The sequence below is a fragment of the Eurytemora carolleeae genome, unplaced genomic scaffold (assembly GCF_000591075.1).
Source record: "Eurytemora carolleeae unplaced genomic scaffold, Eaff_2.0 scaffold63, whole genome shotgun sequence".
Classification (NCBI taxonomy): Eukaryota; Metazoa; Arthropoda; class Copepoda; order Calanoida; family Temoridae; genus Eurytemora; species Eurytemora carolleeae.
Genome location: NW_019396024.1, coordinates 15495 through 41899, shown reverse-complemented (window position 1 = coordinate 41899; position 26405 = coordinate 15495). Strand labels below are relative to the sequence as shown.

Genomic DNA, 26405 nt, shown 5'->3' with positions numbered 1-26405 from the left:
AAAATAATATCAAGGCGTTATATGCACATTAGTGATCAAACGATTTTTTATAGGATTGTAAAATATTCTCAATTTTTTGTTTAATTAAATTCTCAATCTTGAAATATTTCAGAAGAATGGGCGTATTAGAAAGATACTCTCCGGGCTCAGAAGAAGCCCAAGGAATGATTGCGAGGTCAAAGCAAGAAGCTTTAGGTATATTTTAAAAAATAGCGGAAATACAAACTCAAGCAAATTTTCCTCCCGCAGAGCTCGGCCAACTAGCATATTTTAGCCGCTGCGATCAGCCCCATCACAGCATGCGGCTGGGCCTAACCTAGAATAAAAGTAAAAAAATATTAAAATTAAATTTGTTTTATTTCTGCGTAATTTAATCATTTTTGTGTTTGTCTTTCCGGCGATAGTCTTTTCCACAGTTTGTCTGTCAGAAGTTTGTCATGGCCCGTTCTTTAGACTATGTCATGATTTTGCAGGCACTGGCTATCCCCTCCCCCTGTAGACTAGATACCTATTTAAAACCTGGGGAGTTATTACTCAAAAGCTCGATACGAATTGCCTTCTTCAGTTACTTTTTCCAAATTTCTATTTTCTATATGCTCTTGTAGAGTTGATGAATGATGTTTTTGAACACTGGGAACCCAAGCACCAAGCCTGGATCATAAACAAATCATATATTATATCATCTGGGGCAGCTGCACTTCCTGGTCTCATTCTTTCTATTAAATTCAGGTAAAAATATCTTTGTCAAGCATTTCTGATTTCTGGAGGGGGGGGGGGGTATTATTTTCAAAATAGGGGGGGGTGGTAAATGATTTTTTAGGAAAATATACACCTCTGTAAAACATGAAGTTGAGTTTTTAACCCTAAACTTTTTAAAAGGCAGTATTTCGAAAATAAACATGATTTTTTAGTAAAAGTAAAGTTTTTCTTAAAAATGATTTAAATTGAAGTTTAAATAATAAAAGAATTACGTTGTATTTTAGGAAATTACTAGGTTTGCGGAAAATGACAAAAATCCAAATGGCTACTTTGCCTGCGGCCACAGTGCTTCCTGGGATTATGGCAGGAGTAGGACACAAGATTTTAATCACAGACGATATTCTTATTCAGGTATGTAACACAAGACCCTGTTTTTGCTGCCGTTATTAGACTTATCTAGGATAATGTTAGTAAGAGTTAAAATAATTCAAATATTTCAGGAGACTGAATGTCCAGTATGTGTAGATGTTCGTTCTAGCGTTATTCAATTTACAGCAGGGTTTATTTTTCCGCTTTTCTTTTCTTATACTGGAGCAGCAATAGCAGCTACAGCAAATAATGCCAGGTAAATTAGTAAACCTAGGAATAGCGTGTTTAAGTACATTTCCTTGATAGTTGATGTTGTTCAATTTTACTACAGTATATGCCAGATTTTTGGAGAAATAGAAAGAATTCGTAAAATGTCGCCTTGAAATTCTCTTACAAACTTTATTGAAACAAAGATGGTACAGAATTGCGTAAAATCCATATAAGTAGAAATAATAAAAAATACTCAAATATTGAAATTCATCCTGTGATTCATGCCACTGCACGTTAAGTAAGCAAAAGGATTACTGAAGCTTATCTTTCTAAGCTGTCAACGATTTCTGCTCTCAACTTCAAAGGGATATGCATAATTCTAATCAACATTTTCGTGTTAAATGTCCGAGTTATTCTGAATGAAAATTATCTAAATTTACGTATACTTTGTAATTATAAATAGCCCTAAAAAATAAAAAAACATGTATCAACCAATTTCATATAATTAAAAGCTGGTTTGTTTTTAAATATTAAAACACAAAATATCTGTGGCACTTATCAGAACAAAAACCTTCCAGGTGACATTATAAAAAATCTTACTTTATCTCCAAAAAATCGGGAATTTTGTGTAGTTTGTTAGAGAAAAAACCACATATACACATTAGAAATATATCTGATAGAATTTGCATTTAGTGTATGTGTGGATTCGTACTATTTAATACAAGTTTAGGCGGCATCATGGTTTTTGAACGGGACTTTTGATCAAATTTTATGTGACCCTACATTTAAAGTTAAATGCCCATGCACAAAGGCAACTTTTAAACCGTCGTATGAGCAAAAAAAGATGGGAATAGCTGTGTCATTCTTTCTAATAGTTGCTGTTTCTCTGTAAAAGTGATTATCTCTAATGAAGATAGAACAAATTACGATATCTTCACCATTGCCTCTTAGAAAAATAATGAAAGGGTTACTTCGTGAATCTGACATGTAATTCTTTTAAACGGAAGATCACTTAAAATTACGTCTACAGTTTCTGTGAATGATCATATTTTGAATATATGCGTAAAGCTGCAGTGTATGGAAAATTGACATGGAACCAAGAATATTAAAAAAATTCAAATTATTTTTCTTCATATTAGATGTGTTTGTTAAGGATTGCTCCCAACAATTTGAAGGGGTGGATACCTGTTACAAAGGTTATATTTGGCCGTATTCCAATCTACTTGGGAGGATTAGCTCTGATTCAATTAATAACTTCCGGAGGTAAAATTTTATGACAAATCTAATCAAGTTGAGAGTGCATTCGACCTATAGGCTCTTTACGATACTTTCCCTATAAAATAAAAAATTCAACAATAAAAATATTTTTAGAAATAGTGTGTGTTTAATCTAGAAATAATAATAACTATTGTTGTTTTAGTTTTAGTTCGAGAAGAATATAATTCCCGAGATCTCGTGTTGGCTGAACTAGAGTCAAGATTTATAGCAGATCAGCGCAGAAAACAGATTCAATAGATAGATCTCTAGACAGGAGAAATATTTTCATAACACAGGTCTACCTGGTTAAAGAGAAGTTTATCAGGTTTTTTGTATTTTCAGAAAAATGTCAGATTCAGGAAAAAAACTGTTTAGTCAGGAGATGAGAGAAGTAACACGCAGTATACACAATAAATCTGATACAATGGTCAACGCTAAACTCGGAGTCACCATGAGCGATGATTCCGTCTGGGCTGAAGGTATTTGATTTTATTGAGGAAGCGGTCTGTTGTTTGAAAAAAAAAACACGAATTGTGAATTTAAAATGTGTCTTTAAAATATGAATTAATTCTTTTTATCAAAAATATAGTTGGCCATGAAGAATTGTTGAATTTGAAAAATTGAATAGTAGACGCTCCTTTTCTGCAATTGCAAGGGCAAAAACATGTGCGTTCTACTCTGTAATAAGTACCTAACATGGTAATATTTTAGTTTAGCAACTATTATCTTAATGCTGATACCTATGGTTAGTACGAATACAAATTAAAATAACTTTTTATTCAAAGCATTCAATATTAAATTAAAATTCAGCATGATGAGTTTACATTACAATATTTTAGGTCTTCTTGTGTTCTATGAGATCTTTAAATACCTAGAAGATGCTCTGGATCGTTATAAAGATTCATTAATCGGCGATCTCCTCATACCAGGGATGTCTCGCACTCACGCCTTCGAAAACGATTTAGATCATTATCTTGGAAACTGGAGAGATGAATATATTATTCGTCCTGAGGTTCAAGCATATCTCGAACATCTCAGGTTGGATTTTAGCATCATAAAAAAAGAAATTAAAATGTGTTCTTGAGAGTAAATTGTGTGCGTTGTAATATTGCAGAGAATTAAAGAAAAACTTTTTAAAATTGTGCTTCACTCAGTCTTGTATATTTGGGGTTTCCTATGAAAGTTGAAAGGAGTTGTTTATATCGACAAGCCAACATAGATTAGTGACAATAAACTTTACCTTTTTTTAGAAAACTGGAAGCTGACAACCCATACTTGTTAATTGCATACATTTATCATTTATATATGGGACTTTTCTCCGGGGGACAAGTGCTGAGAGCCAAGGTAAAAAGAAAGAAATATTTGAATATCTTGACCATACTGTGTCAAGACTCAAGAATAAAACAAACTCCGTCTTCTCAGAGCTACCTACATTCTAATTAATTGATGGTTCTATACCACATCCATTGAATAACTCTGTTGAAAAGTTTACAATGAATTTGAAATCATTTGCGATTTTCTTCATGCTTTTGTGTCAAAATATATACAAATGCATAAGCTAGAAGATATTAATTTCTCTGTTTAAAGATTTTTTTCTTCGTTGAATATTAAAACCTTTCTTTGTTAAGAGGTTTCTGTCCTTAAGTTCCGTGGATAAAGATGGAGGAAATTCAGTTACATCATATGAGGATACATCTATAGGATCACTTAAAAAACAACTCAAGGCCGCAATCAATACACTTGTTGACAACCTAGATACAGATACTAGACAGGTAAATTTACTTAATTAATCCTGTGGTGTTAAAAATAAGCTATTTTAACGAATTTTTTCGAAAAATGGTTTATTGGCTCTTATCATGAATAAATCAACAAATCATTGCAGTAATACTGCTGTTTCATTATTATTATATTTTTATGCATATTTAGTTAGTAAATAATTAAATAAAAATAAATAGAGTCTGCCACAAACTCTGATTTTCTAACCCCTATATCTTATGAATTCTGTTAGATCAAATAATTTAAGATTGAAACATCAAAGGTGTACATTAAAAGGTTGCAAAGATATAAGGATTAGAAAATTTGAGAATTTGGCAAAGGCTCAATGTACGATAGTTTCATACTTGGGTAGTTCCTAGGTAGCTGTTGGCTTGCATTGGGGCGATGACTAGTCATAAGCCTGTTCCCCTATTGTTGATACACAATAGATCCGTGTCATTATTGGTGCATTAATGTTCTCCTTGACTAGTTTTCATTTATTTGATAATAACCAGTTTTAGCGTACTGCACGTTTATACCAGTTACAATTTTCTTTTTCATTTTTCTCAAATTTTTCATTTTTCATAAAATCCCCCCCCCTCTAGAAAATGTTTTTTTCCCCGGTTGGTATGTATGCGCATTGCGCAAAGCATGTTTGCGGTTACGGTTTATTTTTCGCACTACTCAAATTAGGTCTTTTTTGTTTATCAAATTGTACAAAAAATCCGATCGTTGTTTATTGAAACTTGACCAGTTACAAGTTAATTCACATTGAGAACTAAATCTAACGTGTATATTCAAGAAAAACAAATGCAAAAGCAAAAATTGACTTGGTTTGTAGGTTATGTATCTCTGTGCGCATGAATAAATATTTGCAAAAAGTACATTTCAGTTTTTCCCATGGTCAGATTTAGAGATAGAGTCTTCAAAACATCTCTGAATTTTCTTACAATCATGATAAACAGATTTGGAAATATGTTTGATATATAATGATCAAGTTTGTTTATCATGACTTCAAGATAATTTACAAACGTTTTAAAACTGCTTACACTAAAGCTGTTCATGAGAGAAGCTGAAATGTGCTTTTTAAACATATTTCTCAATGCGCTCAAAGCTATATAACCTACAAACCATGCCAAAACATAAAATGATCAGATTTTTTTTATAAATCCTAAAAACCTGATATTTGAGAAGTGGTCGCTGAATTGTATAACAAAAAGTATAAGTATAAAATATAAGCAAAAGACAAATTCAAATTAAAGTGTTAAAGGAGGAATTATATAAAGAGGTCCATAGTGGAAGTTTCAAAGTCAGAAAAAAAATATTTTTTTTTGGCGAAAATATAAATATTTTTTTTTTGTGGACTAAAGAATTAAAATTAAAAAGTTGATTCAATATTGTGATCTTGAATAATGTCGTATTTTAAATTTAGGGAATTTTAGAAGAAGGAATAAATGTATTTAAACTCAACAACACTATAATTGCCAGCGTGAAGGGAGTTGACATGTAAGTAGATAACGGCTTTTTATATTTTTATAATTTGTCATGAAAATAAATACAGATAAAAATGTCGCGTACATTCCTGTTGCGGACAAATGTTCAAATTAAAAATAAAATGCAATGATAAAATTGGCACAAGATAAATGTATCTCCTCTTGGTCCATTGTCATTTATATATGGAAGCTCTACGCGCATTATATATATATATTATATATATTTATAAGTAAGCTATTGCTTGCCAAACGGCTGAACCACATTTTTTAGGAAACCCATGGTTGGGGTAGCAATGGGTTTCCTAAAAAACATAGTCTAAAATAGTTATAGATTTTTAAAATTTCAAAAGGCAATGCCTGGCACTTCAGCTAATATCATAATTCAAGTGGGGGTAAACGACGGAAGTAACTATCAGGCCCGTAGCTAGGAGTTTCTAAAGGGGCGGGGCACAAAAATAAATAATAGCATAGATCGATAAGCATTCTTAGTCTGGAAATAAAACATATATTGATTTTCAAAGGGTAAACAAAAACCCCCAGACAACCATTCTTATGTGGAAGTATATATTAGTAATACTTTGCTTGCTTGTGATTATGTAAAACAATCACAAAATACAAATCACATTGGTATTACGTTACACAGATATACAGAGTAACATTCATACTATTTTCTTTTCTTCAACTATTTTTTCCCTTTCTTCTCTTCTTCATTATCAGATGAGGATGTAGAAGATGAACTACTTGAGAAACTATATTCCACCTCCCTCCCCTTTCTCTTCAACTTTTTCCTGCTCTTCCTTTCCTTCTTCTTCTACATCACTTTTCTTGCTTTCTCGTACATTCTACCCCAGATTGCTCCTCTCAGTTTTTCGCAATTGCTCTTTAAATCCTTTAGAAGTTCCTTCTTCTAATCAAAACTTTTCCTGCTTTTCTTCCCACATCTTATTTTCAGCAACAGTATTTGAGTTCTCTAGAGTTATTTGAAACACTTCGCTTTGGTCAGCAATTTTTTCAGCATGCTCTAGAGGGATTTGGTCATCATTCTGGGCTTCTTTGACAGCGATTTTTTCAGTTAGCTCTAGAGAGATCTGATCATCTTTCTGAACTTCTTGCTCTCCTCTAACTTCACAGATGAACTCGATCTCTTCATCATTTTCTGCATTGTTGACTAAATTTACACTTTTCAGCTTCTTCCTCAAATCCTCTGGCGACAAGTCTAGCTCTTTAGAGCTCCACCTTTGTCAGTTATCACCCAAGTAGAAGAAATGTAATCTTGGCCTAGGTCTCCCACTTTATCATATGTCTGGAATTCTTTGTGTTTAGCTAATTCTGCAGTCTTGGCATCAAAACAATCCTGTGTGTTCTGATCTATTCTTGGAATCATTACATCATATGCTTCCTCAGTTTCTTCTGGCATCTTATTTAGAATTTCAAATTCAACTTTTTCCAGATCAACACTTTAAGGAGGTTTGCCATCATGTCTGACTTCATTAAACCAGTTTCCTTACTTTCCTGTAGCCTTTCCTGCTCTTCCTGAAATGGTTACATCTACCCACTCTTCTCCCTCTCGGAATCTTACCATGTCATCTTTCTTAACTTTTATTCCATCTGATAATCTCTTGTGACTTCATTATTATTAACAGTGTTATCATTATCTTCAGAAAGTTCAACTATTTTAGAACTTTAAACAGTTTCTGAAAGAGAACCTTCAACATGAAATTGACTGGTGTTGTCAGTCAATGTGTTCAGATATTGTGATCAATCTCCTGAATGTCTTCATTTGCTAAAATGAACTTGGCAAGTTCTGATCCTGCTTTAACAATCCTGTTAGCACTTACTCTGATAAATGTAGCACCATTCCTAAAAAAATGACTTTCCCATCTTGGAAAATATCTTTTCCTGGACCCATCCACTTTTCATCTTTAGCTCTTTTGTAATACACAATGTCTCCATTGTTGTGCACTGTTTCCATGCATCTTATTTTTGCTTTTAGAGAAATGTTCAGCTTTGAACAGCTTTCAGACTTGAGAAATTCTCTCCTTGATGCATGCAACAGATTTGCTGAAAATTATCTAGGTTTCATTCTCTGAAAATTGAGATTCTGACTCTGTTGACTGCATAATGCATATTTATATATTGACGAGAAAAAGTTTAGGTGTTTTGACTTAGAACCTTGATGTCCATTTTCAGGAGAAGGAGTGGTAGATTTAAAGTTAAATGATTTTCGTCTTAGCTTTGCTCTTCAAAATTTCAATTTTTTAAAACTAAATTGTATCAAAATATCTGTAGCGACATTAATTATTAAAAGACAGAGCGAAAACGACCAGCATTTAGCTTTGTTTTTGGTTTTACTTCACGGCCCTACCTTCCCACACTCTTTCGTGTTTATCATGTGCACTGTTTTTATATTATTATTATAAATATAGTGACAAGATATCATAGTGCGCAATCCCGCGCAGGTCTTTCGGGGTCTATTTATTTGATAGATATAAAATACCGTGTTTAATTTCAATCCTGATTTTAATTCCAGAGTTCTGCGACGTCGTTTACTCAAACTACTGATTGCTGTTATACTGCTGGTTCTCTTCCTGCTCACATTCGTGTACAGTACTGGAACTAGTGAACATGTAGAGATGGAGAGCTATAGTCTGGAGAAGGATAAACTAGAACTATAACAAAGAAATGTAGACTCCAAAATAGTATAACAAGTATAAAAAGTTTGGAGAATGTGTCCTAATTAAACCTTATCCAGCTTAATGCACCCCCTTTTCTTCAAAAATAAAAGTATTTCAGAATTTTCTTAGGAATTCTTAGAATGATATTTTTCTCTTATTATTATTATTCCTCTATTAGAATTTTATTGTATTTTAATAATTTAATCGCCCTTTTCAGATAGACCTTTTATTTAATAATTATTAATTACATACAGCATTCAGAAAAACTATAAAAGAATTCTTTCAGATGATATAAATTAAACCCTGGATGGAACAGAATGAAAAATGTTTACACTCGTTTTCAGTTTATGTTTGCTAGTTCAATCTAGCCTTGCTCAAACCCAAGGTAAAAATTAGTGAAAGCGTGCTATATTAAGGGAGTCCGGTATATACTCCACACTTTTTTTGCAGTTGAAGAGAAATTATAAAACATAAATGATTTTATGTAGATGGAAGTCGTTGTTCATGTGTACCCGGAGGTTCATGTGAATCTGAACCCTATGGTTCACTAGCTCTAGATATCAGTGTGCTCGGTCTGTTTCCACCCTGTCCTACTCATGGATCAATTAGATGCTGTTCAAGGAAATTAGGAGATAATAATATTCAAAGAACAAAATAAACTAAATTTAATCCTAAGCGTCAATAAGTGGCTATATTATCTGTCTTATCTGTTAATTAAAAACCTCACTCCTGGTTTAAAGACAGGGACTAGAAGCTTTGTATGAAGGTATGTTACGAGCAGCAATATCTCAGAACGATGTTGGGAGAATTAAGGTAAGTTTATTTTATCATAGGATGTGGTCTATACCCTTTCCGATCTATCCATTATGTCTTATTTATTGTTTACGCTCTTAGCTCTTCAGCCACTTTAATATGTTTCAGTCTTTGTTTTAAATGATTTGATAAATCTTTAACGATAAACTTCTTTTTATTAAAGATCCGACCATTAGTAAGTGTGGACGCTCTGATCTCAGAGGTTAAGAAAATAAAGGTAAAAATTTGCCCTAAATATAATTCTTCTCTTTAACATATAACAAGAACCAGGTTTTAATGCTGAAATATTGTTTTTTTTAAAACTCAAAGTTTAAAGACACGGAAGAAAATAACGTTTGGTTTTGTTTCTAATTCTTGAAAAGTTAAGCTCAGTCTGTCTAGCTAATTTGTCAATCAATGATAAACCTGGAATAGGAGGATGCCGGTATGGAGTGTGGATGTATACCTCGTGGGATCTGTATGCAACATCTGACCAGACAGACAAGGGACTGTAGTGGTCAACATGAGCTTTGCTGTATCCCGCAGCATAAACATAATGATGTCGTCGTCAACGTTTTCTCAAATCAGGAAAAGGTGAAGAAAAACAGGAATTTAAATTGCACTTTCGAGATTCCCCCAAATCGTGGTAATGCTACTTTTGTTTTGCCTATTACTAGCAAGTTCTATAGTTTTTGGATAAGATTAGTTTAAAGTTTTTTCTCCCTGTACCACCCAACTTTCTTTTTGGGCCTATAAGATAAGCAAATTTTACATACAGGAAAGAAAAGTTAATAAAGTTCAGACATAAATGAAGAAGAAAAAATATAGCATAGTCCCCGTTTACTCAACAGTTAACACTTAGGTCATTTAATGTTGTCATTTCTGAAGGTATGGGAAAGTACTACAACTACTCCTGTACCAAGATCTGTGAAACCCCAACATGTGAAACCCCAGCCCGTGTTTAGGCCTCAATCTGCAAGGTTTAAAGAACTGATTCAATTAATAATATCATAATTTATTAAATTTGCTCAGTTTCCAATTAATTGAGCTAGAGTAAAGTTTTGTTTTAGAGCGCACATTATAGGCGCTTAAAAATAAATTGAATTAAAGCAAAATTAATTATCAATAGTCTGACAAGCACAAAGACCATTTGATAGGTCTAAATCGACGTTTTCAATTTAAATAATAAGTATATCAACAAGAAAAGATGAATCTTAAAATTAAATATCATTATCCATTATCCACTTCTTAGTTTTGTTTGCGGATTTTGTCCACAAATTTTGTCTGTAAAACATCCTTCACTACGCGCTGTATGTTCAGACGGCCAAAAAGGTTCTGGGAAAGCCTTGTTGAATAAAATTCTTTTGATTTGCTTAACATTGATGTTGCAATTAATCCTATTTTTTAATATTTTGATACTCTTTTAGAAATCAACTGGTGAAGAAATCTGACATCGATGGAGATAATGTGGTGAGCAGACCCAGGGGCACACGGGAGTTATAGTATAGAAGGGAACAATTTTTCTGTCCCCCCTGCCCCTCCATTCTCCCATGTAACAGATGTTTGAATCCTTTTAAAACCCCCTATTTATAGAAAGGATATTTTTATTTATCTAGGCTATAAGCATATAAGGCAAATATAAGGTTCAAATAAAACAGATAATAATAGTATCAATAATAGACAGAATTAAACATCGTTGGTAAGGCGAAATAACACTAAGTCCACACGTCCTTGGGTACCTTCCTGTTTCTTTTTGATATCCTCTTTCCAACTGTCTCTCTTACACATTATGAACTAACTTGGCTTCTTTTGCAGGGTCTTTTGTGCCTGGAAGCTACTGACTGTAACAAGGTGTATGGTTATGATGCTCTTGATATTGCAAACTTTGGCGTCCTTTCACCCTGCTCTAAGCGAGGGTTCCATAGGTAGTGTTGAAAATAGGATTTATACAGGGGATTTAAACATATTTATTTAAACTTTATTTTTTTCCAGGACGTATTGAAAAGATTTTAAACACTCTTCTAAAACCCGCTTTTCCGCCTATATTTAAGCGTTTTAACACGATGAAACTAAAGATTAATTCTTTTAAGTCTCTTCTATCATTTTATAATATTTGTATAGCAAGTTTGATATTACCGTTTCAATCTATCGTATCTGTGTTTCTTTTCATAGAACAATTTTTCCAGGTGCGTGGAACCTAAACCTTATGTTCACATTGAAAAGAAAGAAAACATTCAGAATCATCTCTCAACAACCCAACCTGTCCAATCAACAACATCCACTACAACCACTACAACAACAACAACGACAACCACCTCATCCACTTCTTTAAGTCTAGGAAGTGTTCAATTTCCTGATCAAAATGTTAGATTTGTTCCCTGTGTACAGCCACACAAATGTCTAGGTTCAGTTTATGACATCAGCAGTGGAGAGCATTTAACTAGATACGGTGTTCTCCCACAATGCAGTGACGGAATGATCAGGAAAATTTCATGTTCTTTATTTGAAAGTAATTTTTTTCTTAAAGTTCAAATGAAATTTGATTTGTATTGAAATATTTTTCTAGTTCAAAATGAAATTATTGACAGGTGTATTTTTCAAGTTGATTTGGGGATTTTTTCCCATCTGGATAACATAAACCTTCCTATCTTTACTATGGACGAGGAGAGAATAAAACAGTTCTTCAAGGAGGATACTGCTGAAGATAATTTCGGGGAGGACGAAAATCATATGAAAGATGCTAAAACTGCAACTACTAATATTGTCCAGGATTATTCCCATCTCCATACGGATGAAGACAGTTCAGTTGAGTTCTTCAATCAACATAAGATATTTAATGGGAGAAAGAGTTTAATCCTGACAAACGATGATAACCCATTTGATCCTCTTTCAATGTCATCAACCCAACCTACCGCGAGGATTGAACAGTCCTCTGAATCCCCACTGTTATCTCTCAAAAGGTTTAGTCAATCCGCCAACACTAAACCAACCTCTAGATCTGTCATCTCCACAACGCCTCAGGAGTACAGATACGCCGCAACGACAACGGAAAAAACGACGGATCTACGAAAATTCTTTGGAAGTCCTCGTCGCAACAATATCATCGATGCTATTAGGGAAAGAGGAAGAAATAAATCTGTGAAAGACAATGATCAAGAAAGTGACGCAGACAAGTTTAAAGCTCAGTTCGCACATTTTGAGAAAAAAGCCTCCATTGATATGGATAGGAATGGAAACCTTGTGATATCAGGGGGGCGAACGGTTTTCCATCTTCCCCCTGGGATTTCTCCACCTGGGAGTGATCAGGTCACCTCTCCTCAGCAGGAGAATGGTTTAGGAAAAACTAGTAATCAACCTAATATCCCGCAAACAAGGGAGGAAGAGCCGATCTTTTTCGATCCCCAAGAGGCGCCTCATGTCATTGATGCGCTGAAGAACAGCAAGAATGCCGTGATACAAGTTTTAACTGATGATAATCAACAAATGGTTTTAAACGTAAAGAACGATCAACTCCTATCTATTCTTCAAGCCCTGCACTCAGCGCTGGATAATGTACAATCCTGATATCTCTTTTTTCCAGGTACAATGACTGAAATCACTCTAAGTAACGGCGTGAAAATGCCTTCAGTACTTCTGGGTACCTATAGAACCCGGGGACCTGCTGCTGTTGAATTATCGGTGAAATCAGCTCTAGAGAGTGGCTACCTTGGTATAGATACAGCAGCGGTCTATAGAAATCATAAGGATATTGCAGGAACCCTTGCTAAAACTTTGCCAGGCCTAAATCTTTCTCGTAGAGACATATTTCTTACGTCAAAACTATCTCCTCAAGACCATGGAACAGAAAAATGCAAGGATGGAATATTGAAGTGTTTAGATGAATTAGAAACTGATTATCTTGATCTGTTTCTTATTCACTGGCCTGGGGTTCAGAAACTTCAATTAGATGATCCTCAAAACAAACTTTTAAGGTTTGGTATTTCATTTTGGTCATAAAAATCTTATTAATCAGAAAGATGCGGTGCTATGTCACTGGCTAGTTGTCTATGCATAATTGTATTAATGACTTCATTTTGAAAACATCAATCTTTTTTACTCCCTTTATGTCTAGTAGTTTATTCATATTTTATTTCTTGTTAAGAGCTGAGAGTTGGAGAGTTCTCGAAGATTTTTACAAATCTGGAAAACTTCGATCCATTGGAGTATCTAACTATACCGTTCAGCATTTGGAACACTTGATGGAACACTGTACAGTTGTTCCTCATGTAAATCAGGTTAGACATTTAGTGGAACCCATAAAAGTGCGGAATATGAAGACAACGTTTATGCATTTTTTGTGTATTTGACATGTTTATAAAGCAAAAAGTTTTACCAATAGCTTGAAAATCAACTTATTAATTAAAAAAGTTTATTTTCACTGCACAATTGCTTTTTTATGTTTATTGGACTATCAAAAATCATAACTGATAGTCCTTATAGTCCTTTTCTTTTTCCGCAGTCGTATGGGTTCCACTTTACGCAGCACTAACCTTACTCACAAAATTTAGAATTTTACTAAAAGTTGTTTTGATTTTTTTACAGCTTTTTCAACCATTAGTGTCCTGTATAATTTGTGAATTTTACTTTTGAAGAATTTTTTGAACCTGAGTGTTTAGGTTGAGCTTCATCCTCACTATCCCCAGGATGATCTAGTTAAATTCTGTTCAACACATTCTATACATCTTCAGGTAACTGGATTTTATTGTNCAAATAACATAATGAACACTGAATTGGAAAAAAATAATTTATTTTATGGGAAACAAATAATTTTTTTGGTAAGTATCAAAAAAAGTGAAGAAAAAAACTTGCTTTTTGATGAATTTTAGAACTTGTGCCCAAACGCATCAAAAAGCAATCCCCTTAGATCATGCTGTTTTTCATGGTTTATTTGTTTTACCAATATCTGGTTCATTTAGGCCTACAGCTCACTGGGACAAAACGGCGTATCAGGCAAATTGTTATCGTCTAAATCTGTTCTTGAAATAGCCTCCAACATAGATAAAACTCCAGCTCAGGTAAACAAGTTGATGACTTTTTTACGTCAATTTTAATATAAGTAATCTAGATAAATACTAAATTTACTTGTTATCCCGCCGCAGGTGTTGCTGAAGTGGGGAGTTCTCAGAGGATTCTCCGTCCTACCCAAGAGTACCAACCCAGAGCATATCAAACTTAATTTGAACCTGGATTTTCATATATCAGACCTTGACATGACCACCTTGAACAATCTACACTGTACAGAGTTTGAAAAGTACGCGTGGGACCCTGCTAATATTATCTGATTTCAGATAAAAATGTTCCGGTTGATGAAAAGCTCATCAACAGGGTTCAAGCAGATAATATTGTCTCACACATCAGGCATCCATGAACACCTTTCCTATTATCTTTTCAGTAGATTGTTAAAACATATATTCACTAGATGTATTGTCCATTCTTAATTGTTCGATAATATCTAAACACAAAGCTGATGATGATAATAGTGACTTCTGATACTTTATTTGTTAGATGTTGCATGACTTCTGATACTTTATTTGTTAGATGTTGCATGACTTCTGATACTTTATTTGTTAGATGTTGCATCAACGGTAGGAAAAGGATCTTGTCTTCCTTAATATTTATATTACAAATAATTAATTTATCTTATAATTAAAATCTGCATCAAAATAGCTGTAATTACATACTTGTATCAACTTTTATACTTGAATGTGATGATGATATCATGATAATTAATATAAGCTTGGTATTTTTTATCATTTTCAAGAATTTCACACAAATCTTAATTCTTAAAGGGATATTTACCTGACGGTTAATTCACATAATACTAAGGAAATAGGAATAAGGGGAAAGGAAATGGCGCTGGTCTGGCATGAGAAAGCCAGTCGCACTGCTTTGGAGACAAGTTCGGTATTCCTTACACACACTCTTTTGGTACAGACACACAGCATGACTACAGTCAAGGAAATTGCAGAACAATGTTGTCAATTATAATTAAGCATGAATAACGACTATTTTATTGTAAACTTTAATCTAATTATATTCTGAGCATGAAAATTTGGCTTATAGTGTTGACTTAAATATACAAATAATATACTGCATGTATATTAAACTTATTTGTAAACAATTAACAATAAACAAATGTACTCTCCTAGACTGTACAAATATCGAGATTTGTATGTACTGTATATACCTATAGTACACACCTTCGGTTCGGTAAACTTTACACACACTCTTTTGGTACAGACACACACACATGACGTTTCCGCCCCCTGATAATACTCCATTTTGGGGGATTAGGATCAAAGCTTAACATATCTTACCGTAAACAGATTTTAATGTTCAGTCAGAAAACGAGGATAAAGTAATTTTTGCGTTTTATACATGAACATTATTGTGCGGTGTTTAAATTGTGGTACTAACCCCCAAAATTTTGGATATTTTATAAGCTAAGGATTTTGAAATTTGTGATGAATCCTTTTAACGTGTAAGTCATGTAATATATTTATTATTTATGCATATTATAACTTAAAAATCTACGTTCTGAAAGCGTAACGGTCTACAGACCTCTTATGCGTATCTACTATAAGCTTTCTTCTAAACAGCTGTTCAGTGTTGATAGTGTGGCTTTACATGTAAAATAAACACTGTAACTTTAAACAAAGATAACTTGTTTTTTCATTTAACAGAACTTGTACGAAAATGTGCAAAGTGACTCAGAAGTTGTATTAAAGGGAGTGACCGGCTATGTAAGGTAGTTGGACGGGGTATGCAGTGTTGTGGAAAACTTCTGTCGGATTCATTTGAGACATATTAAACTTTTTAAAGATCTGTAAATCCTGAGTTTGAGCGCAAATTCGACGTTCAAAACTCCTACTTTGGGGGTGGATACGTTTTCAGAATTAGTTTTTTTAAATTATTAAATAATGACGACATAAAATGTAAAAAAAGTTTTACAATAAACTACAGACGTCATGTATAGGAACATGTTGAGAAAGTAAAAATTAATCTTATCATCGAAAATAAGTAATCTTTTTCAATTATTAGTTTCTATTTTCTCATTATTCTGGTTTCTCATTATTCACAAAGATTTTCGCAGATTTTCTAGAATTATTATTGAAAAGACGACATTTGAAGAATTTGTAAAAATCTGTGAATAAATTCAAAGAAAATAAGAAATTCAATATGATAATGAAAACGAAATAATCGATTTTAGCATTGATTTATTTACAAATTTCTTTTGAGAAATATGTCCCTAACCATCTAATTAGATTACTGTATAATTTTTACTTTATTTTTCGTTGTCGTTATTTAATAATTAAAAAAACTAATTCTGAAAACATATCCACCCCCAAAGAAGGAGATTTGAACGTCGAATTTGCGCTCAAACTCAGGATTTACAGATCTTTAAAAAGTTTAATATGTCTCAAATGAATCCGAAAGAAGTTTTCCACAACACTGCATACTCAGTTTAACTACCTTACATAGCCGGTCACTCCCTTTAATGAGTATTTTACTAAGCTGTCTGGTCTTGTTAACAAGCTGTATGGATAAGTATATTATTAAGCTGTATGGATGAGTATATTACTAAGCTGTATGGATTAGTATATTACTAATCTGTATGGATGAGTATATTACTAAGCTGTATGGATTAGTATATTACTAATCTGTATAGATGAGTTTATTACTAAGCTGTATGGATGAGTATATTACTAGGCTGTATGGATGAGTATATTACTAAGCTGTATGGATAAGTATATTACTAAGCTGTATGGATGAGTATATTACTAATATCTGTATAGATGAGTATATTACTAAGCTGTATGGATGAATATATTACTAAGCTGTATGGATGGGTATATTACTAAGCTGTATGGATGAGTATATTACTAAGCTGTATGGATATATTACTAAGCTGTATGGATGAGTATTTTTTACTAAGCTGTATGGATGACAGATGCCCGGGTTGGGTTAAGACTGCTCAGTATAAGCGCTGCCAGGCTACAGTCTGGTGAAACACAAAGTCTGAGCTCTAGTGAAACATACACTCAACTCAGTGAACAAACTAATAATACAATTAATAATACCAGAGAAGAACTTCCGGATTCCTTTAAATCAGTTTTTGAAAATGAAGAAACCAACATTATCAGCAACCTTGCTGAACCTTCCTTTCTAGAGTTGGGTAAGTAAATTATTGTCTAAAATAAGAATAAATCATTAAGATACATTAGCCGACCAATCAATCAATCATTTACATTGTAAATATTTTAATGCATAACAAAACCAGAAATATCAAAGGTAAAATTTACACCACGTTAGAAAGTGGTATTAAGAATCGGAAGACATTTTACTAAAAAGCTCAGGGGGGTGGAATAAAAAATTAGACATCAAGGTTTATATTTTTTACCCTGTTTAATAATTGTTAACCAAAAATTCATTGATTTATTTATTTAAAAATTATAATCTGAGTGGATTGACTTTTTAGAAAAGTTCTGTTTCCGGGCAAAGCTGGATTCCCCAGCTAGTATATGGATATAAAGAAATAAACTCTATTTTATTTCTGTTTGTATTTTCGATCATAACTCAAGAATTCCTTGACCCATTCATCTCAAATTCTTAAAGGGGAACTCGGAAGAATTAAAAAAATTTTTGTATTTTGGTTTAAAGCAGAGCGTCAAAATTGTTTGTTTGTTGTATGTTAGCCATAGTTGGGGAAATCGTAACATTTTAGAGATGAAACGAAAATAACAAAATGTTACATTTCCCCCCGGTTAACATCTATGATAGGTAATATTTCCCTCAGATTAACCTTTTTGGCATAGGAGGCTTTTTTCTGTAGGATGTTTACCCAATTAGAAATTCCACGTAGACGCCGCCGCCGGGAGACTTAAGCTAATTTATAAACTCCTTTGTTAGCTATTGTTTTTTATTGATAATCATTTGTTATTTGCACTCCTTGATCTTAATATCCATTGTTAGTTATTCTTTTAGTTATGCATTGAAATCCTTTGTTAGTTATTTTTTAAATTTGCATTGAAATCCTTTGTTAGCTATTTTTATTGTACCGAGAATCCTTTGTTAGTTATTTTTTAGTCATGCATTGAAATCCTTTGTTAGCTATTTTTAATGTACCAAGAATTCTTTGTTGGCTATTCTTCTTATGCATTGAAATCCTTTGTTTGCTATTTTTAATGTACCAAGAATCCTTTGTTAGTAATATTTCTTCTTATGCATTGAAATCCTTTGTTTGCTATTTTTAATGTAGCAAGAATCCTTTGTTAGTAATATTTCTTCTTATGCATTGAAATCCTTTGTTTGCTATTTTTAATGTACCAAGAATCCTTTGTTAGTAATATTTCTTCTTATGCATTGAAAATCCTGTGTTGTCCTTAAGTATTTTTCTTTATATCCTTTGTTAGCGATTCTTTTAAAAATTGGGTCTTTTTTTAGTTAATTTTATTACTTTAAAATCGATTGTTTTTTATTAACAAAAATATATTAAAATTCAATGTTAGCTACTTTTATTACATAATAAAATTAATTGTCAGCTTGTTGAGAGTTTACAAAAATAATATCTCAATAAATTTTATCTTTGTCTACTCCAAAAAATGCCTTACCACGTAACGTATGCAATATGTATGTTTACCTATATATAGTATATACATTATGCATCCATTTAATAAATGTCTATATATTTTTATATATGAATATGTTTGCTTTAACTGGCCAAACGATTGGACCAAATTGGCTGAAATTTTTTAAGGAAACCCATGGGTACCCGGTACTCCGGGGGTAAATAGGCTAAACAAATTTTTTCTTAAAAATTTAAATCTTTTCAAAGTGTTTTTAAAATCCCACGGGCAACGCCGGACACATCCAGGAGGCTAGATTTTTAACGATGCATTAAAACCAATAGAAATTATTAAAAATCTTACCAATAAAAAAGGGTTTAGTACATACAAAAAAATTTCTGTGACAATTCAATATTTAGGTTTGGGACACAACTACCCATCAGGGATGGTTCAAACTCTCATGGAATTCTTACATATTGATATTGGCAAGGAAACCCACCTGTATTTAAACATAAAACATAAAACGTAAAACATAAAACGTAAAACATAAAACGTAAAACGTAAAACGTAAAACGTAAAACGTAAAACGTAAAACGTAAAACGTAAAACGTAAAACGTAAAACGTAAAACGTAAAACGTAAAACGTAAAACGTAAAACGTAAAACGTAAAACGTAAAACGTAAAACGTAAAACGTAAAACGTAAAACGTAAAACGTAAAACGTAAAACGTAAAACGTAAAACGTAAAACATAAAACATAAAACATAACATAAAACATAAAACATAAAACATAAAACATAAAAAACATAAAACATAAATGAGACAGATCTAGTTTGGTGAACAGGGTGTGGGATTAGGTTTACCCTGGTGGCAGGTTATAGGTGCAACAACTCTCACACTTCGCTTTCTTCTCTTCCCTGTCGTCGTTGTAGCACAGAGGAATATGGTTACTCTTAATAATCACCAGGTCAGTGAATTTTTAAAACTTATTTTATTTGATTTATTTGATTTGAAAAGAAAAACTTGATATAATGAACTTTATTATGAGAAATGACATGAGGTTTTCGAATATTACCAATATTCTACGTAGTAGCACAAACCGGTTTCTAAACTTTAGAATACCGTATACCATAGGACAGTTTTAATCAAGGTTGTATAATAAGGTTGATACTCTGGATGTGCTCCGATGTAGGTAAAGACGCCATTTTAGCAATGCACACTCTAAATTCTCATATGATGTCACTGCTTATTCTAAAGAATAATAAATTCACTAAATATATATAATAATCACTAAGTATAGACGAATTGATAACTTGATTTAGATTTGCATCCTTTAGTTTCAAACTTGTTAGTACAATCAATATTTGTTAAATGTGATGTTTGTTGAAAGGGACAGACCGGCTATGTAAGGTAGTTAAACTGAGTGTGCAGTGTTGTGGACAAATTCTTATTCATTTGAGATATATAAACCTTTTCCACATGTATAATCACTGAGTTTGAGTGCGTAGTCGACATTCAAAATCATGAAATTTGGTGGATACGTTTTCAGAATCGGGTTTTTTTAAATTATTAAATAACGACGACTAAAAGTAAAGTAAAAATTATACAGTAAACTAATGAGATAGTTAGGAACATATTTCTCCAAAGAAATTTGTCAATAAATCAATACTAGAATCAATTATTTCGTTTTCATCATTATATTGAATTTCTTAGTTTCTAGGAATTTATTCGTAGATTTCTACAAATTCTTCAAATGTCGTCTTTTCAATAATACTTCCAGAAAATCTGCAGAAAATCTTTGTGAAAAATAAGAGACTAGAATAATGAGAAAATGGAAACTAATAATTGAATAAGATTACTTATTTTTGATAAGAGTTAATTTTTATTTTCTCAACATGTTCCTAAACAACTAATTAGCTTACTTTAGAATTTTGTTTTCATTTTTTGTCGGATCGTTATTTAATAATTTAATAAAAAAATTCTGAAAACGTATCCATCCAGAAGTTCGATTTTGAACGTGGACTTTGCGCTCAAACTCAGGATTTACAGATCTTTAAAAAGTCTCAAATGAATTCTAAAGAATTTGTCCACAACACTGCATACTCAGTTCAACTACCTTACATAGCCGGTCTGTCCCTTTAAGTATCAGTGTATCAAGTATCAATGAGGATTTAGAATCTCCATCGCAATAAAGACGACATTTACCTACATTGGAGCGAATCCAGAGCATCTAACCTTATATCCAACCTTGGGTTAAAGAAACCGACCACTACCAGCAAGAAAGTTCAACACTATTTGGTTTGATTTGGTCCTTAATTTACACCAAACGTAAATATCGAACGATAAAATGTTTATATAATTTCTAAATACAAAAGAACTTTTTCGAGTGATTTTAAAAGATTATTTTAGCTGAAAAATGCTAGTCCCTTTTTTGGGGGTCATCCTGTATAATAATACACTTTTAGCTCAACTACTGTATCTAGCTAGTCACTCCCCTTAATATTTAATTTTATGAGTAAGTAATGTATGCGTTATGTTAAACTGATCCGCAATTTACATTTTATCATGATGTAACTGATAAAATATTTACTGTATATTGTTAAAGATATGGGTTTCTCACCAAAAATATTAAGTTCTTTTTTCTATTAGTAAGCGTACAATGGCTTTTTATAGTATTAAAATCATTAATTATTTTGCTTGTTTTTATATTTCTCCCTTTTTCCATCCAATTCTCCCAAATTGATTTGTACACTGTACGTAGAGTGGCATTTTCAATTATTGTTTTTCTTTAAGAAAATTGATAATTTTTCCTAATCTTTTCTCTTTAAACAAAACTTCCAGATATATATGCGAAGTGGATGAATAATGAAACACGCTTTGAGATAGAAAAATAATAATTTCTTCCTTGTTGCTGCTCAGATATCGGTTAAAGGGTACCGTTGTGAATTGGGTAGGAATCTTCATTTGGGTCTCTTGAAATCAGGTTCACATTCCCTTATTTCGTCATTAACATCTTGTTTTGCAGCCTCAGATTCAGAAACTACAGATTCAGCAACAAATGGCAAGTCTCAGGGGGGAAACAGATAACGCAGTGTAAGTTTTCAAATTAGTATATAGTAGGTCTCTAAATCTTATCATATTTTACAAACTTTGTTTTGTCACTTCTCAGTTATGAAAACTTTAAAACCTGACCGACATTGCAGCAGAGTCCTTTGAACTTGGTTTAACCTTGGCAGTCAATTGATATTTTTGTAGTCCTGAATATTGACGTTTTTAACGCTGTACAGTGCTTGTTTCTAGCTTCTATATATTTATATATATATATAAAGTTGTAATCTCTGTTTGCACATGTCCTATGATAACTCAAATTTTGATTGTGGAACTCGGGAGAAACACGGGAACGTTCTTTAATTGGTTTTGAGATTCTAAGTTGAATGGGTCCCCTTGTCCATCTAGCTAAATATGCCCATTAGTAAATACTTGCCTTCTTGCAATAAAACCATTCAATGTACAATATATAACTCCGTCATACCCATGTTGTGATAGCTGAACTACATAATAAATAACAGCACATAACTTGAAATTATGCTGTTAAGACCCAATTCTAATCTAATCTAGTTAATACATAAACTCCGCTTTGATTATAGTGTTAATAGCAGAAAGTCGTTGCCTTTATATTTTGCCTTGATCTATAGATCGCTACTGTCCGGTTGACATAGCAAAAAAGATCGCGTCCAGTGGGAGCGGCGTTGATAGTTCAGTATTTGGTTTTAAGATTCTAAGTTGGGTCCCCTTTCTAGGGAAAAAATAGCTAAAATTGTAATTTACGACCAAGTGCGACAAACGGAGGGGGTAACTAAAAGTACCCTGGCCATGTTAGATTGTTAATTTTTTAGTTAACTGTGTAACTTCAAAACTTCAATCAATCCAACCGTACTTGTTGATAGTGCAAATAAGGATTAACACTTTATTAAGTTGATTTTGCAATTCGCAATTACACTTTGAGGCGATACTAGAGAAAAATTTAGTTGGAAATTTAATATTATATTTATATTTAATTATTTATATATAAATCCAAAAATATATATTATCCATAGACACTGTTTCGTCCTATTAGGACTCATTAGTATTTATCAGTTTTTATTTTTTGAAGTTGACGGGGCTTGAACTACGAATCCGTAGATTATGGATCAAACATACTTACCAATGCTCCATGAAACCCTGATGATTGGGTAATGAAATAGGGACCAGAGAGTTCAACCAACTCATTATAAGTTGAGGACCGGGCATAATTCTATAAGTACACCTATTCATTACCTCAGAGTGCTCAATATATTTTTTTACCAGGTTTGCTGCAAAATGTCTGGGTAACTATATGTCAGTTCACAACTGCCACCCGGGTAAAGCTATGCTTCCTTTAGTGTTTCAGGTAAAAGATAAAAAAAATACATTATAAATTGTGTGAATATGTTTAGTTCGTCGCATTCTTGGTTTAGCATGACTTGTTTTTTAATTTAAAATATGTTTGGTTACAGGAAAATGATAAAAGCTCCAAAATGGTAGCATGGTTCAAATATATGGTCGCGCTGCAGAGAACTTTACGAGCAGATTGAAAACTAACCTAATGTTAGGCTTAATTTTATCATATTACACGGGTTTTAAGTACTCATTTTGAAAAAAGGAAAGATGCAAAATTAGAACAAAAATATCTGTACTGAAAACCCAGAGTACAGGAAAGAATTGAACCTCCGCCGTCTCGTAAAAAGGATGCCTCAAGCAACCCCCATATAACGTGATTTGATATGAATTTATAAATATTCCTCGTATCAAATTTGTATTTTCAGGCCGGTTGCTTTATGACAATGTTCTTTGGTCTGCGAGGAATGACGAATGTACCGGTTCCTTCTCTACTTACTGGAGGATTCCTCTGGTTCCACGGTAAACAATAAACATAGATTACATCAGAGGAATTCATGGCATTTCACGGCACAGTTTATCCCGCTAACCCTTTTAACTGATGTTAACAACAGCAACTAGAATGCTAGTAATGTTGTTACATACAAACTATTGAATGTATTTTTTAGATTTAAGTATGGCGGACCCCACGTATATTCTCCCTTTAATAACAACAAGTACAATATATCTACAACTATACCTGGGAGCTGATGGGTTAAATACATCTACAATGCCGGATTTGATGAAGAAGGTAAAATATTCAAGAATGGAAAATATTCTAGAGTTATATACTATACTCCTTATATTTGTAATCTGTATTCTAGTGTATTTATTCTACCCCTGATGTCTGTATTCTAGATGATGTATCCTACCCCTGATATCTGTATTCTAGATTATATAGATTCTACCCCTGATATCTGTATTCTAGATTATATATATTCTACCCCTGATATCTGTATTCTATATGATATATATACTACCCCTGATATCTGTATTCTATATGATATATATACTACCCCTGATATCTGTATTCTAGATGATATATATACTACCCCTGATATCTGTATTCTAGATGATATATATACTGCCCCTGATATCTGTATTCTAGATGATATATATACTACCCCTGATATCTGTATTCTAGATGATATATATACTACCCCTGATATCTGTATTCTAGATGATATATATACTGCCCCTGATATCTATCCCGGTGATGATCCAGTTCCCTGCAGCTTTAAACCTTTACTGGTTTTCTAACAACGTTATTTCAGTTATCCAGGCACAAATTATCAGGAAACCTTTCATATTTTTCTCATAAGAGCTCCGGAAATTATATTATTTATTTATAATGTTAAAGCAATATAAAAATGTCTATTATGACATTAATTTGACCAATATCAGAGTCCTAGAATCTTTATCTTGAATCAAACGGTTTATAATACACATTAAGAAAACCCCGATTATGAAAAGCTTTTGTGAATGTTTTTTTGAAGTCAATTTTATCAATTCGTCTTTTGATTTCATACATGTCGACACATGGTCGACACTTCACATTAATAATAGACTTTTTTGTTGTTATATTATTATGAATTAGTTGAATAAATTTTTCAGAAAGCGATAAAAAATTGATAATTTCAGTGTTTTGGTCCGAAAATAATTTATTTTTATATATGGTTATATGCCCCCCCCCCCTGCGGACGGGTATTGGGACTCCTCTAGAATTCCGTTCCTTCATCTTCAAGAATACGTGACATAAAACTTACCAATGTCTCTAATATGAGGGTTGGGTTCAGGCATCCACAGATTCGGCTTCAACTAGGTATTGGAGAAATGATTAAATGGAAACCGGAAGACTTACCAATGAAAAACTATCAGGTATGATAAGTTTGAAAAGTTGTTTCTGAATAGTCCTTCATGATATTTGGGATTGTGAAATATTCAAATGTTTCAAAATACATGATTTAAAAGTATACTTTTTTAGTTTAACACTAACAATTTCCAAATACAATAACCAATAGATAAAAGTTTTCGATACTTACTTTCTAATGCTGTTAACTTGGGCATTACATCGGATGAGAAACTGACAAGACCTTTCTTAATAAGAGGTTTACTTAGATGAAATTTATCTCACCCCCTACCACCATACGATTTTTTGTTTATTCTTAACAATCTTCGACAGTAGAATATTATGCATTTTTATGTAATATTTATGTTTACACATGACTCATACTTGCTGTTTATTGTCAGGAAAAGCTTAAATATGCCATAGTAACAGTATAAATTATTTTAGCTTTTCAATCCTTAGCTTCCCTCCATCTATTCTCGCTATTTTTAGTTCGCTACATCTCTTTTATACATCCAACTCTTAAAATATTGTTCCTTTTCAGCATTCTATGAAATCTTTATGTTACCATTGCTGAGTATTATCTTTTTTTCCATCAAAAGTTGATGATTTTATATCAAGAAAATCAAGAATCTGATATATTTATTATTTAGTGATATAAATTCAACAATTTGAGAAAGAATAAATGTTATAAATAATGTCAAACTTTGCAATTTTTATACTGTTATTACATTTATTAGAATATTAACAATGATTCAAAATATAGCAGTGAATTTATTCCTTGGCAGGCAATTTTATATTGTAAAACTAGGGAGCTTTTGGAGTGCTAACAACTATTTTCATTGAACATTTCAAATTGTTAAAACTTTACAGCGTTAGTTGCAATGTTTTATTTTTGTTAACAAGACAACTAGTTCTTGTACAGGTCTTAAAACGGCACAATCTGGTTACGTTCACTTTGTTATGACAAATGGAATTTTTAACTAGAAAAAGTTTGGTTTTGATAAAATTTTGATATTTTAATTATAATTCCTAATATTAGGAGGAGATACAACGTGAGATGCAAATACAGAAGAAGAAGCGAGATAAACTGGAAGCAACGAAGAAACGTGAGAAGGAGGAGAGGTTAGAACGTGAGCTACGGAAGAGGGAGGAGCTCTTAGCTGCTCTAGAAGCAGAGGACAACAAGATGAAAGAGACAGAACGTACCAAAGACAACAGAACAAAATAAATTGATAAATTTTCAGAAA

At 32.6% G+C, this 26405-nt stretch overlaps 5 protein-coding genes across 6 annotated transcripts; all 5 read left to right on the top strand.

Annotated features, from left to right (window-relative positions):
* The first annotated feature begins 88 nt into the window (after positions 1–88).
* LOC111704994 (uncharacterized) lies at positions 89–2882 on the top strand. Its single transcript, XM_023477448.1, has 6 exons — positions 89–195; positions 606–729; positions 984–1110; positions 1200–1324; positions 2432–2541; positions 2699–2882. Exons 1-6 carry the CDS (start codon positions 117–119, stop codon positions 2791–2793), a joined length of 660 nt encoding a protein of 219 aa, XP_023333216.1. The 5' UTR covers positions 89–116; the 3' UTR covers positions 2794–2882.
* On the top strand, positions 2872–8582 carry LOC111704909 (heme oxygenase 1). The gene is made up of 6 exons (XM_023477335.1): positions 2872–3014; positions 3375–3573; positions 3786–3879; positions 4164–4307; positions 5723–5796; positions 8314–8582. The coding sequence occupies exons 1-6, from the start codon at positions 2882–2884 to the stop codon at positions 8456–8458; spliced, it is 789 nt and encodes a 262-aa protein (XP_023333103.1). The 5' UTR covers positions 2872–2881; the 3' UTR covers positions 8459–8582.
* Positions 8583–8724: 142 nt separating this feature from the next.
* Positions 8725–12830, top strand: LOC111704080 (uncharacterized). 2 transcript variants are annotated; one of them, XM_023476252.1, is made up of 10 exons: positions 8725–8843; positions 8947–9079; positions 9199–9271; positions 9435–9488; positions 9686–9844; positions 10139–10230; positions 10678–10720; positions 11066–11175; positions 11437–11733; positions 11839–12830. In XM_023476252.1, the coding sequence occupies exons 1-10, from the start codon at positions 8783–8785 to the stop codon at positions 12812–12814; spliced, it is 1998 nt and encodes a 665-aa protein (XP_023332020.1). In that variant the 5' UTR covers positions 8725–8782; the 3' UTR covers positions 12815–12830. The 2 variants fall into 2 exon arrangements, with proteins under 2 accessions (XP_023332020.1, XP_023332089.1); XM_023476321.1 differs by lacking the exon at positions 8725–8843 and having other exon boundaries at positions 8972–9079; positions 9203–9271.
* LOC111704827 (prostaglandin F synthase-like) lies at positions 12815–14578 on the top strand. Its single transcript, XM_023477221.1, has 5 exons — positions 12815–13221; positions 13392–13524; positions 13906–13977; positions 14206–14304; positions 14389–14578. The coding sequence occupies exons 1-5, from the start codon at positions 12836–12838 to the stop codon at positions 14569–14571; spliced, it is 873 nt and encodes a 290-aa protein (XP_023332989.1). The 5' UTR covers positions 12815–12835; the 3' UTR covers positions 14572–14578.
* LOC111704299 (mitochondrial inner membrane protein OXA1L) lies at positions 14578–26405 on the top strand. The gene is made up of 11 exons (XM_023476551.1): positions 14578–14647; positions 17241–17465; positions 19275–19340; positions 19712–19821; positions 21880–21947; positions 23202–23283; positions 23699–23792; positions 23939–24060; positions 24490–24605; positions 25106–25187; positions 26198–26405. The coding sequence occupies exons 1-11, from the start codon at positions 14584–14586 to the stop codon at positions 26384–26386; spliced, it is 1218 nt and encodes a 405-aa protein (XP_023332319.1). The 5' UTR covers positions 14578–14583; the 3' UTR covers positions 26387–26405.

Bases quoted from the DNA above. Each gene is read 5' to 3' on its own strand.
- LOC111704994 (XM_023477448.1), top strand. From the start codon at position 117: ATGGGCGTATTAGAAAGATACTCTCCGGGCTCAGAAGAAGCCCAAGGA. The intron at 1,111-1,199 runs GTATGTAACACA...CAAATATTTCAG, and splicing joins CAGACGATATTCTTATTCAG to GAGACTGAATGTCCAGTATG. The intron at 2,542-2,698 runs GTAAAATTTTAT...TTGTTGTTTTAG, and splicing joins TCAATTAATAACTTCCGGAG to TTTTAGTTCGAGAAGAATAT.
- LOC111704909 (XM_023477335.1), top strand. From the start codon at position 2,882: ATGTCAGATTCAGGAAAAAAACTGTTTAGTCAGGAGATGAGAGAAGTA. The intron at 3,574-3,785 runs GTTGGATTTTAG...ACCTTTTTTTAG, and splicing joins GCATATCTCGAACATCTCAG to AAAACTGGAAGCTGACAACC. The intron at 4,308-5,722 runs GTAAATTTACTT...TTTTAAATTTAG, and splicing joins TAGATACAGATACTAGACAG to GGAATTTTAGAAGAAGGAAT.
- LOC111704080 (XM_023476252.1), top strand. From the start codon at position 8,783: ATGTTTACACTCGTTTTCAGTTTATGTTTGCTAGTTCAATCTAGCCTT. The intron at 9,272-9,434 runs GTAAGTTTATTT...TTTTTATTAAAG, and splicing joins ACGATGTTGGGAGAATTAAG to ATCCGACCATTAGTAAGTGT. The intron at 11,176-11,436 runs GTAGTGTTGAAA...CAATTTTTCCAG, and splicing joins TCTAAGCGAGGGTTCCATAG to GTGCGTGGAACCTAAACCTT.
- LOC111704827 (XM_023477221.1), top strand. From the start codon at position 12,836: ATGACTGAAATCACTCTAAGTAACGGCGTGAAAATGCCTTCAGTACTT. The intron at 13,525-13,905 runs GTTAGACATTTA...CTGAGTGTTTAG, and splicing joins TTGTTCCTCATGTAAATCAG to GTTGAGCTTCATCCTCACTA. The intron at 14,305-14,388 runs GTAAACAAGTTG...ATCCCGCCGCAG, and splicing joins TAGATAAAACTCCAGCTCAG to GTGTTGCTGAAGTGGGGAGT.
- LOC111704299 (XM_023476551.1), top strand. From the start codon at position 14,584: ATGTTCCGGTTGATGAAAAGCTCATCAACAGGGTTCAAGCAGATAATA. The intron at 23,793-23,938 runs GTAAACAATAAA...TGTATTTTTTAG, and splicing joins AGGATTCCTCTGGTTCCACG to ATTTAAGTATGGCGGACCCC. The intron at 24,061-24,489 runs GTAAAATATTCA...TCTGTATTCTAG, and splicing joins TGCCGGATTTGATGAAGAAG to ATGATATATATACTGCCCCT.